The sequence below is a fragment of the Argentina silus genome (assembly GCF_951799395.1).
Source record: "Argentina silus genome assembly, chromosome: 17".
In the NCBI taxonomy this organism is placed as follows: Eukaryota; Metazoa; Chordata; class Actinopteri; order Argentiniformes; family Argentinidae; genus Argentina; species Argentina silus.
The window spans coordinates 13,384,355-13,403,487 of record NC_139671.1 but is presented as its reverse complement, the minus strand read 5'-3'; the positions used below and the strand labels follow the sequence as shown (position 1 = coordinate 13,403,487).

Below are 19,133 nucleotides of genomic sequence, written 5' to 3'. Positions count from 1 at the left end.
ACACATACCTACACCCAACACATTGGACAAGTATACATCGAGTCAGAGTATCAGTTAATCACTGAGTTGGGGATTGTTCTTTATTTAAGAGTCATTGCACCTCAATGTTGCCCAGCTCATATGGGCTTATAAGACAGTAATATTAGCATAAACATGTTTTTCACATTTATTGTATTTAATTTTAAGGAAATACAAAAACAAAAAGAAGAAAAAGGATTAGATTTATTCTGACAAATAAAAAATCTCTGATGAGGGTGTAGGTTCTGGTTTGTGACATATCAACAGACCATTTTTCCTTGTAACTTAAAGATAACTTGGTTTTGATGCTAATGCTGCATGCTAAACTATTGTTGTAAACATACCGTAGATCTACTTCCTCAGAAATGGCTAGTAGTTTTCTGGTCCATGGAAGATTATGAGGGAATATTTTTTGTGTCAGCATGTCATGTGGCATGTTTACAAGTCTGTTCCATCACCTTTATGCCTGACCTTATAGGGTTCTAACCCTAACCCTAACCTTTATGCCTGACCTTACAGGGTTCCCAGCCCATGTCTCCACAGGTGGCTAAGTTCAGTCAGTTTGTGCACACTAATAAAGCAGTGAATAGCTCTGTTCTGCCCGGCATTATATTTCCCATGGTCTCTGAACCCCCAGACACATGCAGTATAGTCCACTACATGACATACACAAGATCTATAAAGCTGGGAGTGTCCAAGGTCTTTACATAGTTTACATTTGTTGAAGACTGACCCCAATGCTCTCCCTGCCGACTCTGCAAGTCTTCTAATGCCGTCTTCAAAGGTCATATGCTCATCCAAAAATATATTTATACAATATATATAATACAATAAATCAGTGGGACCAAAATAAAATGTGTGTTTTCTCTTGATTCTTGAAGTCTCCATTTTGAGTACCACACATCAACAATGTTCAGCATGTTCTAGAGGTCATTTTCACTCTCAGCGAGGAGAATTTGATCATCAATATAAAACAAACAGGCAAGTATTACATCTCCAGTTTTAACTCCAAGTATCCTCCACTGCTAAGTCATTCATATATAGATTCATATTCACTATTTGCTTTATATTCATATATAAAGCAAATAGTGTCATGAATGTATTTCATCATCCAACATTCATATTAAGTCCATATCATCATGTCAAAGGGTCCGACTCCCTCTGCAGACCTGAGATGGTGTAAGTTTCTCTCATGGATGCCCAGACTGAGGTCACACCCTAAAGACAGAACACTGTTGAGTAACAATCAAAGAACATTCCAGAAGGTTCCGTGAGCTCCATCCTTCCAACTCAAACGCCATTTGGCTCCTTCTTGTCCTCTGGCTGCCCGGTGGCCATCTGGTACAGCTGCTTCTCTGTGGAAGAGAGAAAGAGAGCGAGAGAGAGAGAGATCACACAGTCAGTCCAGCTCCATTCTATACAGTACATCTAGGCTTTTATCAGCTTTACTTTTTCTGTCAAGCGCATCTGTGTATAAAATGTGCTCTATTAATAAAGTTTGATTGATTGATTGGGTTCATGGGGCTGATGTAGAGAATTACCGACAAGGTATTACACCCAACGTTTTTTATGTCACTTCAGACCACATATATGGTATAAATCGCCTATACTATATTAGCTCTGGGAGCTGAGACGTCATCATATCTCAGACCAGGTCTATCCTATCATGTCTGGTACTGTATGTCAGAGCCGTATATACATGTACAGATACAGTATACATCAGGGGAGCCCCCCTGGTATACATACACTATATGACTGAGGCAGTGGTGGGAATGGGGGGGAACCTACAGGAACAGAGTTCCAGAAGTGAGTTTAATTTCAACATTCTATTTTGCCTCTGGACCCACCAGGAATCCATTAATTTTTTACCTCCTGCTCTGAGGTATCACTCATACTCTCAGATGGTCTTGCCTACCTTTGGCCGGTGCTGTGAGCCTCTGGTGACACCTGAACAGCAGGATGAGGACAAAGGCCTCTGTCACCTGGAACACAATGTAGACTATAGGGAACAGGTAGAGCGGACCGATCACCTCAGGGGGGAAGGCCACCTTCAGGATAGTCAAACACAGCTGGATGTTCTGACAGCCCGTCTCCATGGCGACTGTTCTCCGGCCCCTGAAGAAGAAGATAGGGGTCATAAACTGACACTGACTCAAAGCTGCACACAAAAATATGCACTTTATATATTGTGATCCGACGATGTGTATCAAGGGGAATTCAATGAAAAAAATAATTCTGACTACTTCCTTAAAAACATAGAATGTCTGAATTGTCTTGCGTGCATAGCAGACAGATCATTTCATTATTAGTTATGCAGCTATTGAAAAGGCATATCATCCTCATCATCATCATCATCAACAACTTACGATTGGTTGATTTTGAAGACGGCGGAGAGGCCATATCCAAAGGTGTACCCTATTAGGGGCATGAGGGCTGCAGTCACCATGAGAGAAGGGGACAGCACTGACAGGACCACACCACCGAACAAGACGCTGGCCCCGATGCCAATGAACACCATGAAGGTAAACATGATGGATAACCCTACCTGAGAGGGGTAGGACAGCACAATGGTCACATACTCTCCAATGCACACCACTTTTTGTGTTTGTGTGTGTGTGTGTGTGTGTGTGTGTGTGTGTGTGGCGTGTGTGCTTGCTTGCATGTGTGCGTGTGTGCGTGTGTTTGTGTGCGTGTATTCCCAACTGGTGTACCTTAGTAATGATGTTGGAGTACTGCGGCCTGTAGTAGTTAATGAGGATGCCGATGCCACAGGGCACCAGGGTCATGACCAGGGCGAGGGTGATGCCAGCGTAGGGCACAGCACTCTCCAGGTTGGAGTAGCCCTGGCAGTACAGGTAGAGGAGCAGGGGCATCATGCCTAACGCCAGCACTGTGGAGCAGGTGGTCATCACAATACTGAGGAGCAGACAGGGAGACACACACACACACACACACACACACACACAGAGAGAGAGAGAGAGAGAGAGAGAGAATACAGGGTCAGAGTCCTCTTGTTAAGACAATTCATAGTGACTGACAAACTGTTCACATTTACATTTACATTTATGGCATTTAGCAGACGCCTTTATCCAAAGCGACTTACAACAAATAGATTTGTCTAAGTAAGTGAATCATCTATAAATCTGTCATCATTTCCTTTTTTTTCCTTTTTTTTTTCTTTTTATAGGAGGGAAACTTGAACAGGGGGTAGTGGGGATGAAGAGGTCTTTAGGAGAGACAGTTAAGATGTAGCCTGAAGAGATGGGTCTTCAGTCTACGGCGGAAACTGTCTATATAGATGCAGCAGGTAACAGACACTTAACATAAAATATATGACCAGCTCATACATACTGTATGTCCCTAATTGCATTTTTCTGTCTTCCTGAAGCAAGTTTTTTCATAGTGTGCTAAGACACAGCATCATATTCTGGCCCTGGCTAAAGTGGTTTTATGACATTATGTTCCATTCCAGATAGAGCAAAAGCTATCAGACAATCTGCTATTGGGTTCAATGTCAAAAGGCTGCTAATCTCATTTCTGTTTGGAATGAAACAGATAAGGTTTCCATCAACTATGTTCCTTCTTCATCTGACCTTGGGCATGAGGCTTGTTGAGTCTCACATATGCCATGGGTTGATTACCTGCTTATCTCTTAGTCTAGCCTGGAAGCAGTGTTGGGGAGTAGTTCCACTGCATGTTTAGATACATTATGCATTATGCTCGGTGGAAGTTAGACTAAATTAAAATCTTAGTAGTTTTTTCAGTAGTTAACACCTTTTTAGCCATGTAGCAGCATAGTGAGCTACTGTCACTACTCCATTTCCCCCCCAAAACAATAAAGAAATAGGACTTTTACTATTACTATTACTATTACTATTACTATTACTATTACTGTTACTATTACTATTACTATTACTATTTACTACTATCCCTACTATTTATTCCCTCACTGCTGCCTGTCTCCCCACTTTGCTCCACTTCACCTGTTTTCATCTTTCTCGTTGATTTCAGAGAGTTTCAGTTGTTCAGTTTCTGTCATACAGACTAGTAATCTTTCAGTAACTGACAAAGTAGGATGTTGGACAAAGTATTTTGCGATGTAGTGAACTACTTTTTCAAAGTAGCTTTAGTTTGGCAAACTACTGTATATTTCTCTCAAGGGTAGCTTTAGTGTAGTTCAACTTCTTCCCTTGTAAAGTAATTGGTCATTTAGTTCAATATATTTTTCAGAATACCTTCCCTAACACTGCCTGTAAGACTCGTTACCATTTTACAAAGTAGCTATTTTTTTTATTGATGTAAATAAATGATAACGAAACACAATATGTTATATATCCATGTATCATGTTTTATGTATTGATGTATTGATGTATATCATTAGTACTGTGACAGTCTAATAAAGCAATCATAATATGTTTGGTCTGGCCTGACAATGCTTGTGTGTTTTTACTAATTAGCAACACTAATGGCCCAAGAACACTTGTTGATAAAGCTCAAGGACTCTGTGTCCCATAAGAAGCAGAGAAGTCTAATAGAGATGGAACGCCTTGTATACCATAGCAATAACATGATATGCCACATGCCACATTCCTATGCAGGTTTCTAGGTAAGGTGTGAATCTAGGTAAGGGGTTAGTGACTGACTGGGCTGTTACTGTAATTTTATAATCTGCTGAATGATCTGGTGAGCAGTTCATTAACTCTGTGTTACAGAGGTGAACGCCAAAGCATTAATGCACTACTGGCTATGTTGAGTATTACTGGAAAAATATACACACTTCCAGTGGTGTAACCAAAGATACTACCTCATAGACCAAGGTCATTCAACTTGTTACTAATAAGGTCAATGCCAAAGCACTAGATGTGTTTTAGTTATCACCTCTCCTGTTGTCTCCCCCCTGTCCCCTTCCCTCTCTTACTCCTAGGGAGCTGGTAAATGTGTACACAGTGTATCTAGTTCTTATTGGCACTCAGCCCATTAGCACAGAGTTGAATAACCTGCCTGACACTGACTACATCATAAAAGTATTATCATAGTATTAATCCACATGATGGGATGTCCATTCCACCATGAATACTATTCACTGACAGGTTTATACCAGGAAACCTCTATGAGAACTCGACATACATGCTATGTTTGCTTGCAGGAAAATGATGCTTAATGTGAAGGAGTTTTATCCTGTTCAATGTCCGACTTATCTATACCATCAACGAACTATACCAGTGCTTGCATGGAAATTCTCCTCTGCATTCTTGATTTCTTGTCATCCCAGAATGCCACATAATATGATGATGACATACTGTATATTTACACTAATGTGTCTACTATTCTAGTTCTTATTTTAACTCTAGTTGAAATAAGAGTGGTTGAGAGTGAGGTGTACCTGAGGTTCATGTCCCCCTGTAGAGCCAGAGCCAGGATGTTGGAGAGGCTCCCCCCAGGACAGCAGCCACAGATCAGCACCGTTACTGCTTCCATAGAGCCCATCTGAAACACCTGGAGTACAGCACACACACACACACGCACGCACGCACGCACGCGCACGCACGCACGCACGCACGCACGCACGCACGCACGCACGCACGCACGCACGCACGCACGCACACAAGCCACATAACTGAGCAGTCGGGTCTGATCCTACTGAAAGACAGACACCTAGGCTACATTTCTTGCCAAAAAGAGATCCATAAGCAGAATAATACAGGCACCCAGGCTACAGTTCTTGCCAATAAAGGAATCATGAATGAATCTGTACTAACCTTGGTCAGGCAGAAGGCTGAGAGAGGCATAATGCCATACTGGGACACCACTGCAATGGCCACTCCCTTGGGCTTCAATATGTGGGCCTGAATGGGAAGAAGGATGCATCTTTGTATAGCGCTTTTTACAAACCCAAAGTGTTAGATATATAGTATATTTAAGACAAAAATGCCACAATATACATTTACATTTAGGTAGACAAGGATAGAATAGACAAAAACAACAAACTAAGACAACTGAAAACAATGGATATAACCAAAATGGGGGGCAACTACTATTTCACCCTTATTTTACCAGGCAAGTTGACGACCAGTGTTATCACCTTGATCTTGTCCACATGCATGGTACAACCCAGAGACACCAGGGTGATGAAGAGGACGATGATGATGGCTATGCTGATGACCTTGTCTAGCATTGGGGAGATGAGAAGGACAGTGGTGTTGTTAGGGGAGGTGTTGTTGAACAGTGCGCTGCCATCTTGCCAAAGGCTCTCATCGGAGAACAGCGCCATGGTGTAGTTGGTGTCGTCTTTCATTGTAGGGCCGGTTTCCCAATGATCTCAGGTTAGAGCCTTCCACAGAGAGAGAGAGAGAGAGAGAGAGAGAGAGAGAGAGAGAGAGAGAGAGAGATTTAGCATGGCATGACACACACTGTTTCATGTACTATGAGCTCCCTCTCTGGGAAGAAAGACTGAATCTGATCTTGGAGTTTTAAAAGCCTCTCTGACATGTATAATTTCATCAGAAAGACTACTTTAATGATCACACACAAAACCTCTGTACTAAAGGAACAGCACCTCAGCAATGGGGCCTCCAAGAGTTTCCAGCGCAAGGAGACAAGAGAAACAAAGTCTGGACTGGAAAACCCCTTCCCTACCTCTACAACATGTCCCTGCTGTGGCAAAACTTGCGCTTCTTGAATTTGGCTCCTCACACATGAAGCCTGACTGACACACGCCATCCTCCACTGCCAAAATCACAGCCACTGCCAACAGTTGTGTTGTGCAAAAATCTCAGTTTATTCTCTGCAACGTTCAGAGATACCAGAAAGCCTTTGCCTTTGCCGTCCACCCCCCCCCCCCACACACACACACACACACACTGTCTTCCTCAACCTCCTTGATGCCAAGCTCACCCTCCTCCTCCTCCTCCTCCACACCCCAGCGCCCAACCACATCCTCCTACCACTGCTGTGAATGGTGTGTGAGCAACCTGCACTTAACCCTACAGTTTACACATAAACATGTTTCCACTACATCAGGTTTCTATTACCTGCATTATTACACGAAATTAAGAAGAGCTTGCAGTGTGCAATTAACACAGTGCACCAAAAATGTACAGTCAGTCATTTTGGAGGAGCGTTATGCAGGTGTGTTAGAGATGACACAGAAGAGTGTGTTCCTGAACAAAATCTTTGTAAGTACGCAGAGTGCAGAAGCTTTTTATGTTATAATCCATAAAGACATGAAAACATTCACGGAGAGTGCAGTTCTGTTCACAGAGAGTGCTGTTCTAAGGTAAAAATAACACACACTCACACACACTTGTGCAGTTTTGAACTAATCTTTAGTGGATTGGCTAATTACATTCAGTATCACAATGTGCACCTTCACAGTTAATTGTATTGTTCCTCTCAAAACACAGTGAAAATATTTGTTGAGAATGAGAATAACCCTAACCCTAACTAATAAACCATTTTCAATTTCATGGATCATATGTTGGTCTTGATTTACCTTTGACAGTTGTATCTCTTTCCCTCAGCTCTCTGTGTCAAATGAGCTCCTCAGGTATTTCCACAGCTTCTTATCTCATAATCTGGCAAATGATTGTCAGTCATAATATCTATGCAGATCAATCAGTACCTGCAGTAAAAGTACTATGCTCTTCCCACCTGTTCTTCTTATCCATGCTTTTCCTGCAGAGATATCAAATTCTGCCGTATTTGGGTGGGGGCAATGATGATGATGATGAAAACAACACACACTATATACAGGAAGCTGTGAAATGGACATGAGTGAAAGTGTAAAGTACAAATGCATTTTATGGTATGACCCAAAATGACCGAAGATCAGTTGACTGTGATATCGGTCTTGTGATATTGAAGGTGAAAAATCTATAAAATTGCACTATAAGCACACACAATTATATGACCAGGTAGAGTCCTAATCTGCTGAAGAATAGCATGTGTTTAACATATCTTTAACGAGTCTTGATCATTTGATTGATATGCACTTCATATACATATTTCAGGGGATCTTTGTTGAATACATCAGACATTCTGTGAACAATTGTTAACTTAACACATATGATATATCACAAAAGACAATCATAATAATGTTTAGAATGGCTGTATTCTTTCTCACATATAATCACCATGTGATGCATGTGATATGTCTCTTTTCACCATAATAAAGGTTTCTGAGAGCCCAGAGGCGCCATCTAGTGTACATTTGTTTCATCCAACTAGAAGAATACAAAGAGGAGCAGGCACACAAACATATAGTTTATCGCAACTTCTTAGTCATTTTTACATCCCATGACTGGTGTTTTGAAGAAGTCTAAAAACATACAAAGCTCAAGGAAATGTTTTATAGGTTGTGCCCCTATCCCTCAGAATTATTTATTTATTCACATGCTTTCCGTGTGCAGTGCATCATCTGACTAGACATGTTTTCTGAAGAAAACTATTAAAAAGTCACGCTACGATCGCCTCAACTGGTCTAGAAACTCAGTTCATAAAAATTCACACACACTACAAAACTACCTTACCCACAATCCAATGCCCTAGATGACAGTGCCCCCCTCTCCCTCTCCCGCCCATTCATAAGTCATGCCAGACAACAATAGCAAGAACAAAAACACCCCTAACGTTTGTCTGAGCACTGGGGCCGTCCACTGCGCGGTCTATAAACGGAGGGAAGGACAAAAGAACGGTCTTTTCAAGGTTTACTTGACCCAACCCTTTAAAGAAGCCGGGGGAGGGGAGCCTTGTAGCAGGACTGGTCATTCAGCCTTCCTAGAATTACAGGCCAGGCCACACTGTGTGCTTGCCATGCCTGGGTTTTATTACCTCACCTTCTTACCTCTGCCTGCGTCAGCCTGGGCCAATCAATGACTGCTGCCTGCCACTGACTGGAGCTCCGCAGCCTGACAATAACAGACTGGGAGTGATAAAATGGATCATAACTCACTGACAGCACTGGAGGAAAGCATCAATAAATGTGAAATATGAAACATTGAAACCAGAGGATAAAACCTTAGGTGCCCTTAGAATGATTTCACATTCATTTTATTCTGCAGTGCTGTGCGTAGTTGAGTCTACATTGCAGTGTTTACATCGGTCTGTATTTTTACAAGATGAAAACAGCAACTTGATCCCCATTGCCTTAAAAATAAGTTAAAAAAACATCACATTCAAAACAAATTTAAAAATGACTTTGATTTGACTGAATTTCTTGTTGATCTTATTCTAAATGATTGAGTATGCTACAGTATTAGAATATACTTTGTGCACTGCACTCTGGCACAAAAAAAAGAGGAAGACATACTGAATAGTTCCACATTCCTGAATGCATTATTAAAGCCTGGCCTTTTGTGTTGTTGTCATCCATTAGATAGGCTATACTGTTGCAGACCTAATTTCTGGGTGTCCACTCTTATTATATGCTATTGGACATGGGGACAGCCACAGAGAGAGAGGGGGGAGGGAGAGTAGGAGTGCAAAAGGAAGAGAGAGAGATGGAGTTAGCAAGAGAGAGCAGTATATAGGCTAGAGAGAGAGAGAGGGAGGGGGGAGAGAGAAAGAGAGGGGGTATAGAGGGAAGGAGAGAGAGGGAGGGAGAGGGATAAATAGACAGCGACGGGCAGAGAGGGGGGGGGGTCATTGAGTCTGTATCTGTATCTGATTGGGGGGGTGGGTGGCTGGGAGGGGGGTGTCGTCAGCAGCTGCCGCGGCCTCCTGACCTGATGGGGGAATGGATGCGGCTCTCAACTTGTTTCTACACATTTGCTGATCCAATGTTGCAGCAGCTCAAATAATCCACTGTGTAAGCTCCTTATCTAGAGCACTATTTTGGAAAAAAAAGACAGATTATTCGCTTTTCCGTCAGGGTCACCTCACCAGTCTTTATTTGGAGTAGTAGAGCACATGCCTTAATGAAAATGACTCTAATTTAAGACATTGAAGTGATGTGATATTCCATTCATCCCAGTATTTGCAAACCCTACAGAGTTAGTTAGTGTAATATGTACTGTTGTTATACTTTTCATATATGCCTTTTTATATGCCATTTTAGACCAGAGATAAGGAAAAACGTGCATACCAAAAGAAAGAAAGAAAGACAGACAGACGGACAAATAGACAGAAAGAAAGAATGAAAGAAAGAAAGATCAATATTGCTATTGTGATAATCCACGTGTCTCAATCATGGCTCCACTGACGCAGCTACTGTCTAGACTACAAATCCCTGTGCACATCGGGAGGTAAATAGAGCGCTAGTGACGTTGCACTGACGCGCGTAATGTGTATGACTGAAGGGAGATGTAGTCAGTAAACAACAAACTCATGTTTGAGATGCATGTTATATCATGTTGAGACAACTACAAGTCCCTTGAAACAGGTGGGAGTAACAAACAGGCGTGTCGCGGAACGGTAAACGTCCGTGTGGAGGCAAGTCACGTGTAGGTTGTTTCATAGAATCTCGTTTCGTTCTTGGCTTTGCCTGTGTAGGGAGACTAGTCTGTCTGTGCTTTTGCTTAGCTAGTGTTTGCTTCATGTTGTTTTTGAGCTGCCCTTTCATTTGAAATCTACCATTTCACCGAAGAATGAGTGATAACGATGACATCGAAGTCGATAGTGACGTGAGTAGCTTTATGTTTTTGAGTTAGCTATCACTTACTTTTCTAGCTGGTTAGTTGGAGAGCTAGCATCCTGTATGCAAGTAATACGCCTTTGCTAGCTATATTTTGAGCCTGTGAGACTGCCAGTTACTCACAAGGGGTCTGTCTAATTGCTGGAATTGAACATTCCCGTTATGGAAGGCCTTAAACATTTAATCATAAAAGTTTACCTTTTATAGATAATCCGTCTCCACTTGGGAACTTTTGATCAGTACGGAAATGCATTCAAGTTGCATGTGGGTACATGATACGTAGTTATTCACATTATCGTATGATGAGACATTTTCGTTTCAGTGATTAGGCAGACCCTGTCAGCCAAAATGCTAGTCAGCATCGAACTATCTTTTTTGCAAGAAGATCATCAACTCAGACTAGGAACTAGCCATCCATAATCTAGCAGTGCTGTTTACCGGATAATTGCTCTCCTGTAGATAGCTGCAATTATGATATTCAAAGGGAAAACGTTAGTTTATTGATTTAAATAAGTCTCATGCAGTAGCTACAATTGTACTTTTCTGTTCTGTTTCTCTACAGGAAGAATCACCGAGATATCACGATGTGGTGCGTAATGAAATGAGAAATATCCTTATACCATGAGATTTATGAAATGATTGACAATGTGCAGTGATCTTGTCTGATTAACTAATTATAATATTCGGTTGATTGACCATAACTAGTAGAAGCTTATATAGCGATGCAAAATGATACGGCTGTCTGCATTGCCATTTGGCTCGAGAACCAGAAATCAACCTTGTTGTAGCCGCATGCAAACCTATACAGACTCTCCCCCTCAATGTAGGCCATTGCACTTGGAGGATATGTGCTCGCTGAGCTGGGGTTGGGAAGGGGACTGTATCGTGTCATATCTTTCATTTGCTCACCTTTGCATAATGCATGCGGTAAATCCATCAAGGTCTGATTGTGCACCGATCATCTTAATGCATTGCAGGGTATCCCCCATCTGTAACGTGGCCCATAGGGAGCTGGATACACGACATCTATATTTAGAATAAAGCCTATCCTGCAGCCAGGCACAGTTCGAGCTACGGTTTTAGAAATGTATAAGTCTTGCCTTACAACCAGTTTCCCGGACAATTTCTAGAAATACCGCGCGTTTATGACCAGATGCGTTTTGCCCAATTGCACTGGACATCTATGGAAGTAGTCATTGCATCGCACAGGCGATGCTTTTTGCAATGCAAATTCATTAGCTACAGAATATCTGCATTTAGAACAAGCCGTCGTGTCAGGAAGGGTGCCGCTGGGATGTTTTCCTGTGTGTTTCAGCGAGTGATTAGAGGCATCTTTTCTCGACAGGCCAGTGTGTGTGCGCTGGCAAGCTAAATCAATGACGTAGCCACGTCGCATACTGGCGAAAAAAAACACCCCGCACGACATACTTTAGCAAAACAGCCCATAATGCACCCCCCACCCCCGGCTGCCATTATCAAAACTAATTCACATTGACTAACATTTGGCTGCAGAACTGTATCATCAGATTTCTACCAAATTATATTACATGGCCTATATAGATTTGGCTGAGAGTCTGCATGCAATATCAAGATATGATTCTGTAATTTGTCCTCAAATTGGAAGAGGGATGATATTATAAACATTTGTTAAGCCTGATCACCCAGTTATGGCCTGAACCGAACTACCAATAAAAATGACAGTCGCCTTTGGCTGATTGACCCCCAATATGAATTATGGTGTTTGAGCAAAGCTTTCAATCCTAAGCAACCTGCGTGTGGTGAGTACATGTTATTTGAAGTACAGTAGACCAACAAGCAGCACTATAGCAGGTATCAAAGCCGTGTGCTGGAAAACTTTGTTAGTGCATAGGTGAAGTTACAGGTTAATGTGTTCATTTTGAATGTCCTGTCTTTTGTGGCTTTCAGCAAGCCATAACTTCTTACTTAAAACATTGCTTTTGGTCTTTAATTAACTTTAGGATGCTTTAAGCATGCATTACAGCTGAAGTCCTGTCAAAGGATATGGATAATGTATTTTGAACGTCTCCCTACACTTTGGATTAACCTAAGAGCATATCACTAGGTTAAGTGAATAAGCCTGGTTCTGTCCCAGGAATACCATGTAATGGTTTATTAAGTAGCCTAGGCTGTTAGCAACAGTATCTGGGGTGTGTTCTAGCATAAGGAACCCAACCATGGTGGCTCCTACAGGTGCTTCCAGGGGGGGCCCCACTTAGTCCCTGTCACCTGTGAGTGATAGGCACTGGACTTTCTGTCTAGGTACCTGCATTCCTTGGAAAAATGAAATGATATGTAAGGATGGCAGTTAGGGACGTAGGCTACCGCCTCACTGAGTGGAGTTCTGAACACGTCATTGCAGGCCACTATTAGGCTGGGACACAGGTATTGCCCCACAGCACCTGGAGTTGTTATGCAACGTTTCAGAGGTATGGATAGAATGGAGTGTTGTAACAGGCACCTCCCAAGGGCTAGTCAGTAAAAAAAGCATGGTATCAGTGCTGTAATGATGGTATGATATTGTGCAGCGCACTAAGGAAATTGGAGACCTGTTTGTGCGGTAGGCTAGGCTGATGACCCATATGCCATGCCCTTCTCTCCTATTTCAAACTTACCTTGGTCGACAATAACAATATTGTGACATTTGAGTCTAAATGAGCTACTCTCCAGCGTTGATGAATGCCTGACCAGTGGCCACACCATGTGGTGGGTCTCTGCCATCCAGGCTGGGCGTCGCTGGAGCCTCTTCCAGGTTCGGCTGGCATCGACAACTATTGGCGGCCCAGGTGTGCAGCGCACCGTTCTGCCGTTTCACCCCTCTCCAAGGTCTTAACGCGTGCTCTCATTATCCCCAGTGGATTCACAGTTGGATACATGACGTCGACACATGGCGTTGCTATGCCAGGCATCTAGTCGCTGAACAGGAAGGTATCAAAATGGCCGCCACAGTCATAATTGCACACGCTTTTGATACCCGTCACGTGTTTGTTTACGTGCTAGGCGATATAGAGGGAGTGGGTTTGTGGTTGGGTGTTGTTGCTGTGGAGAGTGCACGTGTCTCAACAGTGCACTGGGGAAGGCCCTCCGTGGCGATGGCGGCCCAGACTATTGTGCAATAAACAGCTGTCTGTCTCCCTTCCCTCCCATATAACATTCCTATAATGCCTAGTCACTGACTTGTGATGGAACCTCTCATACAGTACCGTGCTAACCTCCTACATGCATGTGACCCTCTGTCACTCACTGAGCGGGACGTTGCATTTGTTTCAGTAGAAGTCTTAACAGTGTACCTCTGGTGTTTGGGTGTCGGTTTCGTTATGATGATGCAGAGTTGTTTCTTTTTAAGACCTGTTATGAGTCACAGACCTGATGCTGGCCTGGCCCCGGCCATAAACAGGTTGAACCGCTGCGGGGCAGGTGGCTGACTGCTCTCTGCCCAGCCCTGGCCATGTGACCACGGTCGGCAGCAAACGTGTCGTCTTTACCATCTGAACTGAGTGTGAACAGGATTGTTTAGACATGCGGGGCAGGTGTGTGTGTGTGTGTGTGTGTGTGTGTGAGTTCCGGGCAGCCATAGCTGTTGGGTCTGAGGCCCACTCGTGGGTGTAGATGATAGTCCTATCCACATAAGACGTCAATTCTGATCTAATCTATGTATATCCTTTTAACATACTGCTTATTGTGTTTTTATAGAATACATTTATACACCCCAAGGCCAGTTAAGATTTAGTAGACTTGTTAATCAGTCAAGTAAGTGGTGGTTGTCCAATTCGGCGAAAAAACTCAATGTCATTAGGTTGGGCCTCTCGGTCCTCCGCTGTCTCACCTCATTTGAATGGGAGTAGTGTCTTCACCCCGCCTGGTCAAGAACTAGGTCACTCATCCCCACCCCTGTGCGTTCACACAGTCACAATGGGAGAGGGGGGCCAGGGCTGCACTGGGGTCAGTTCTAGCCACAGCTACGCTACACAGACGGATGGGGAGTGGGGCTGCTGACACCGCCACTGTGCCAGCAGTCATAGAAACGAATGTAGATCTAATGGTGCCAGACCAGCTAGCTCCGCTGGCTCCATGAAGACATTGCTGGCTGTGCGTTTCACCGTGTTTCACTGCCAGCCCAGACATGGCCCAGGCGGGCTGGCTGGATCGAGCCTGGACTTAGGCCCTGCAGTCGTGGCCACACGCATACACACACACACACACACACATACATGGGAGTCTGGGGTGGTGGTGGTGGGAACTGGGTTAGGGACAAGTTGGAGGGCCCGGTGGTGTGGGCGTGAGAGAGAGAGTGTGTGACCTGTCCTCCTGCCCTGTCCTCCCTGGTGGTCTGCTGCCCGGCTGAAGCCCCTTCATTGTCACTCTCTCATTGCAGGCAGACAAACGGGCACACCACAATGCGCTGGAGCGCAAACGTAGGGACCACATTAAAGACAGCTTTCACAGCCTCCGGGATTCCGTGCCCGCCTTGCAAGGGGAAAAGGTTGGTAAAACCTGGTCGGGACTCTGTATGACCCGTCAGGAGGTAAAACCAGGCTCACTCACACCCAACTCATGATGTTGATGTTGTTGTTGATGATTTTGTGGGGTGGGGAGTTTTGGGTTGTTGTTGTTGTTTGCTGTTTGTCATGTCATTGGAACTGTTTAGCTAATGTGTAATGTGTAGGCTAGGATGTGGGGTTTTGTAGTAAGGGATGGGTGCTTTAAGTAAAAAGTGAATGCGCTTTAAATACTGTGAAATGTGTTGATTTCATATGAGAGAATGTTTATGATTTGATGTGTGATTATTGCTTTAAGTGTGTATTCTAAATGTAATGCTATAACATACTATTTTATCATTGATAAGTTGTGTCGTTATGGCAAAGGAGAGAGGGGATGAAAAGAAAGAAAGAGAGAGAGATGGAGAGAGGGAAGGAAGGAGAATGGAAGAGAACGTGTATAGCATGCAGCCAGACATGATATGGCCTAAAGGCCAGGACCAGCGTCAGGAAGTTATTATGAGCAAATTTGTTGCACTTTCCTGTTTTGACATCTGAGGGCTCGGCAGTGTACCCAACAGCCAGGCACACTGTGTTTTCTTATCAAAACCCCCACACACCCCCCTCTCTCCCCCTTGTCCCTCCTCAGTCAGGAGAGAGGTGAGAGGGAGGACAGTTAAAGGTGACGTGTGGGTGTCTGCTGATGACTTCAGCGAGCAGAGATGCATGTGTAGATTACAGCGTGTGCGCGCCATTTGAAACGGTCCCTCAGATCACAGCGTTAGGCTAAGCTAGCGGAGTTCCCTGAGGGTGTCCGTTTTCTCTCAGACGGGGGGGAGATAGAGGTGATGGAACTGCTAGCTATTGCAGACGGATGTTAAGTCAATACTAATGGCAGGTGAAATTACAGCAGCGCACACAGATGGATTGTTGAGTTCTCCATTGACCTAAAGTGGCTCAGGAAATGGCCTGTGACATCAAGTCATGTGATAATGTTGGCCTATGTTATTACCAAGGATGCTTCTGATGTACTCTCTTGAGTTGATAATTGGTCACTGATAGCCTGTGAGGTTTTAACTGATAGTCTGCAAGGTTTTGTTTTGTGCTGGGTCAAGTCTGTATTCCTGGCTGGTATCTCCTTCTCTGTTCTATTAGTTAATAAGAGATAGGCCTGTCTTTTCTCCCCACTTAAACCCATGGAGACATTGTAATGAATTATTTTGACTAAGTAATGGTAAACTGTATTTTAATCTGATTAGAAATCTGGAGAGCCACCCCTGATTGTTTTGTCCCACTCTTATTGGGCCACTCGGGACCCAGATTATGTCATTAAATCGAGGACTAGGCTTAACTCTGAGTCCATTATGTTTAAGGTTATGTAGGAGTTACGGATTCTGGAGTTGTGAGACTTGGAAGCAGGCTATATTTCTTATTCTGAAGTTTTAGAAGAGAAATGTTGAATAGTTTTGAATGTCACTTTATTATATATATATATATATATATATCTTTCGTCACAGTACAGCCTTGTTTTTGGACTGCAGTTTAGTGGCCTGTGGGGTCTAGTGGAGGATGAGGACAGGAGCTGTTAGCAATGTAATAAGGACACTGCAACCTTGCGCCATATTTTAGTTTTTCCTTTGTTGCTGACAGCAATCTATCAAACAGGCGTCCCGAGCTCAAATCCTAGACAAAGCCACAGAGTACATCCAATACATGAGGCGGAAAAACCACACGCACCAGCAGGACATTGACGACCTGAAGAGGCAGAACGCTCTGCTGGAGCAGCAAGGTGAGTCGCAGTGGGGGCCAACGTACAGTACCTGTGACCTCCTGTGTGTGTCTGAGGCACTAGGCAATGGCCAGTCATCACCCTATGGGCCTGTGTCATCAATCACCCTATGGGCTTCTGGCATAGTTTTTTTTTATCCTTGATGAAGTGTAGTCCCAATTTGACTCTACCTTTCTATCTTTCTCTTCCCTCTCTTTTCCCTCCCTTTCTCTCACTGTCTCTCTCTGTGGTCTGACACCTTTCATCACCAACCCCGCTCCTCTCTCTGCTACTCTTTCCGTCTCTCCAACTGCAGTGCGTGCACTGGAAAAGGTCAAGGGGTCGACTCAGCTCCAGGCCAGCTATTCTTCGTCGGACAGCAGCCTGTACACCAACCCCAAGGGCAGCGCCGTGTCCGCCTTCGACGGCGGCTCCGACTCCAGCTCCGAGTCTGAGCCAGAGGAGCCTCCCAACAGGAAGAAGCTGCGTGTGGAGGCCAGCTAGAGTGTAGCACCATCCCTGGTGTGGAGGGGTACTGCGGTCTTCAGTCCTCCCTGAAAATCTCCACATCCCTTCCTCCCTCTCTGGGTGTGGTGTCTCTGGAGACTCCATCCATCCAACCCTCCCTCCTGGTCTGTCTCTCCTGCCCCCCCACACACGCTATCTCCCAGGAGACAGAGGGGAGCTAGCAGGGTGGAAGACGATTGATTTAAAATACGTGCAGAGCTTCTGTTTTTCTCTCCCTCCCTCCTTTCCTTCCGTCTCTTTCTCACTGTCTTCGACTCCCTAGCATAGGTATCTCTCTGTCAGTAACCACAACCTTCCAAAACCCAAAATGAGGCAGCTTTGCTACGTAAGGACTCGATGCTTTTGTACCCTCAGCATACTTCTTCCTCCAAAAAGAACCTGGAGAGGAGTGACCAAGGCGTACTCCTCCAAGCACTGCTAAGATATACTTTTTGTTTTTGTTTCTTTTGTTGATTATCTTGATAAGAATTTGTTTAGAATTTACACACACGCCTGGAAGAATCGTCCTGTTGGAGAAGTTTACCTTTTTAAACATTTGTACTTTTCCACAAAAGAATGTGAAGATACTTTGAAGCAAATATTGATGTAAAAGCGAAACCCACCTCAGGCCCGCTGGATTGCAGATGTTTTCAATTTTGACACGTTTGTTAGATTAAAAAAAAAGTATAACCCCTTTGTTAAAATTGATGTTTTGAAAAACGGGAGAAAATTCCTAACTTGTATCGTATATCGTCCTTTAGCTTGAACTAGTGAATGAATTTAGGTGGCTGAATATGTTAGGCATCTCGTTTTAAAAAAACAAAACAAAAAAAAACCGCATTGATTGGATGTTTTCTCTTCAAGTTCTCTGAAAATATGTTATGCATTTTGTATTATTCTCACAAATCATGGGAAAATACCAATTTGTCACTTGTAGTTTTCCTTATGGGTATGAAATAGATCTTGAATGTCAAAAGGTAGTTCCCATGTTTTTCAATGAGGAAAAAAAGTCCCTGTCAACGTGTTGTGTATTACACAGTAAAATCTTAAATGTTGCTGAATCCCCAAGAAAAAAAAAGAAAGCATTTGCGTGTCTAGGAAATGTGTGTGTATGTATCTTTTCCATTTTATTTCCATTTTAGGGTATGATTAGTGTATACTAAATAGATCTTTGTTTGTCCGATTCCATTCCATGGAAATTACAGGTATGTTGTACATACTGCCAACAATTGTCTTGCAAGTTGAGGCCTACCTTTACTATGAGACTATAAATAAAACTATTTTATCCTTTATGTGTGCCATGTGAGTCTGTTTTAGTCCCAATTTCATCACATAATCCTAACATGCTAACAAATGTGGTCTTTTATAAAGCTTTGCTTCCCAAATGTATAGTCATTGAAAGCAGCGTCTGGTCTGTTATATTGGACAACTTCATTTCTACTCTGATGAGAACCGGCTAGGTGTCATTCTTTTAGTCAATTTGCATTTTACTCCTAGAAAAAACATGAATGCAGCTTTGTATCTGAATGCCCTTTCAATGTAAACCTACCCAAGCTGCAGGAAGCTTTTTTGGAGACTGAATGATCCTGATCTGTGTCTTGGTGGTGTACTGACAACTGACTCCACACAGATTCAGGTTTTTTCTGGTTTATGATGATGCAGGCCCCTGGGTTGTCATAAACAGACGTTTGTATACGTTGATGTTTATGTAACC

The 19,133-nt window shown here is 43.4% G+C and overlaps 2 protein-coding genes across 9 annotated transcripts; one reads left to right on the top strand and one right to left on the bottom strand.

Moving 5' to 3' along the window:
- Window positions 1-140: 140 nt before the first annotated feature.
- slc10a1 (solute carrier family 10 member 1) lies at window positions 141-7,562 on the bottom strand. Its single transcript, XM_083688328.1, has 8 exons — window positions 7,511-7,562; window positions 6,101-6,349; window positions 5,778-5,864; window positions 5,402-5,514; window positions 2,730-2,934; window positions 2,385-2,563; window positions 1,934-2,133; window positions 141-1,373 (listed from the first exon to the last, which is right to left on the bottom strand). Exons 2-8 carry the CDS (start codon window positions 6,311-6,313, stop codon window positions 1,309-1,311), a joined length of 1,062 nt encoding a protein of 353 aa, XP_083544454.1. The 5' UTR covers window positions 6,314-6,349; window positions 7,511-7,562; the 3' UTR covers window positions 141-1,308.
- Window positions 7,563-10,494: 2,932 nt separating this feature from the next.
- max (myc associated factor X) lies at window positions 10,495-18,709 on the top strand. 8 transcript variants are annotated; one of them, XM_083689312.1, is made up of 5 exons: window positions 10,495-10,637; window positions 11,211-11,237; window positions 15,042-15,149; window positions 16,810-16,933; window positions 17,229-18,709. In XM_083689312.1, the coding sequence occupies exons 1-5, from the start codon at window positions 10,602-10,604 to the stop codon at window positions 17,414-17,416; spliced, it is 483 nt and encodes a 160-aa protein (XP_083545438.1). In that variant the 5' UTR covers window positions 10,495-10,601; the 3' UTR covers window positions 17,417-18,709. The 8 variants fall into 8 exon arrangements, with proteins under 8 accessions (XP_083545438.1, XP_083545437.1, XP_083545436.1 ...); XM_083689311.1 differs by having other exon boundaries at window positions 17,226-18,709; XM_083689310.1 differs by having other exon boundaries at window positions 16,795-16,933.
- Window positions 18,710-19,133: the final 424 nt, after the last annotated feature.

Coding starts and splice junctions, on each gene's coding strand:
- slc10a1 (XM_083688328.1), bottom strand. CDS start 6,313: ATGAAAGACGACACCAACTACACCATGGCGCTGTTCTCCGATGAGAGC. Junction 5,865..6,100: donor TGCATGTGGACAAGATCAAG/GTGATAACACTG, acceptor CTTCCCATTCAG/GCCCACATATTGAAGCCCAA. Junction 2,564..2,729: donor ACTCCAACATCATTACTAAG/GTACACCAGTTG, acceptor TACCCCTCTCAG/GTAGGGTTATCCATCATGTT.
- max (XM_083689305.1), top strand. CDS start 10,602: ATGAGTGATAACGATGACATCGAAGTCGATAGTGAC. Junction 10,638..11,210: donor ACATCGAAGTCGATAGTGAC/GTGAGTAGCTTT, acceptor GTTTCTCTACAG/GAAGAATCACCGAGATATCA. Junction 16,934..17,225: donor CGCTCTGCTGGAGCAGCAAG/GTGAGTCGCAGT, acceptor TCTCTCCAACTG/CAGTGCGTGCACTGGAAAAG.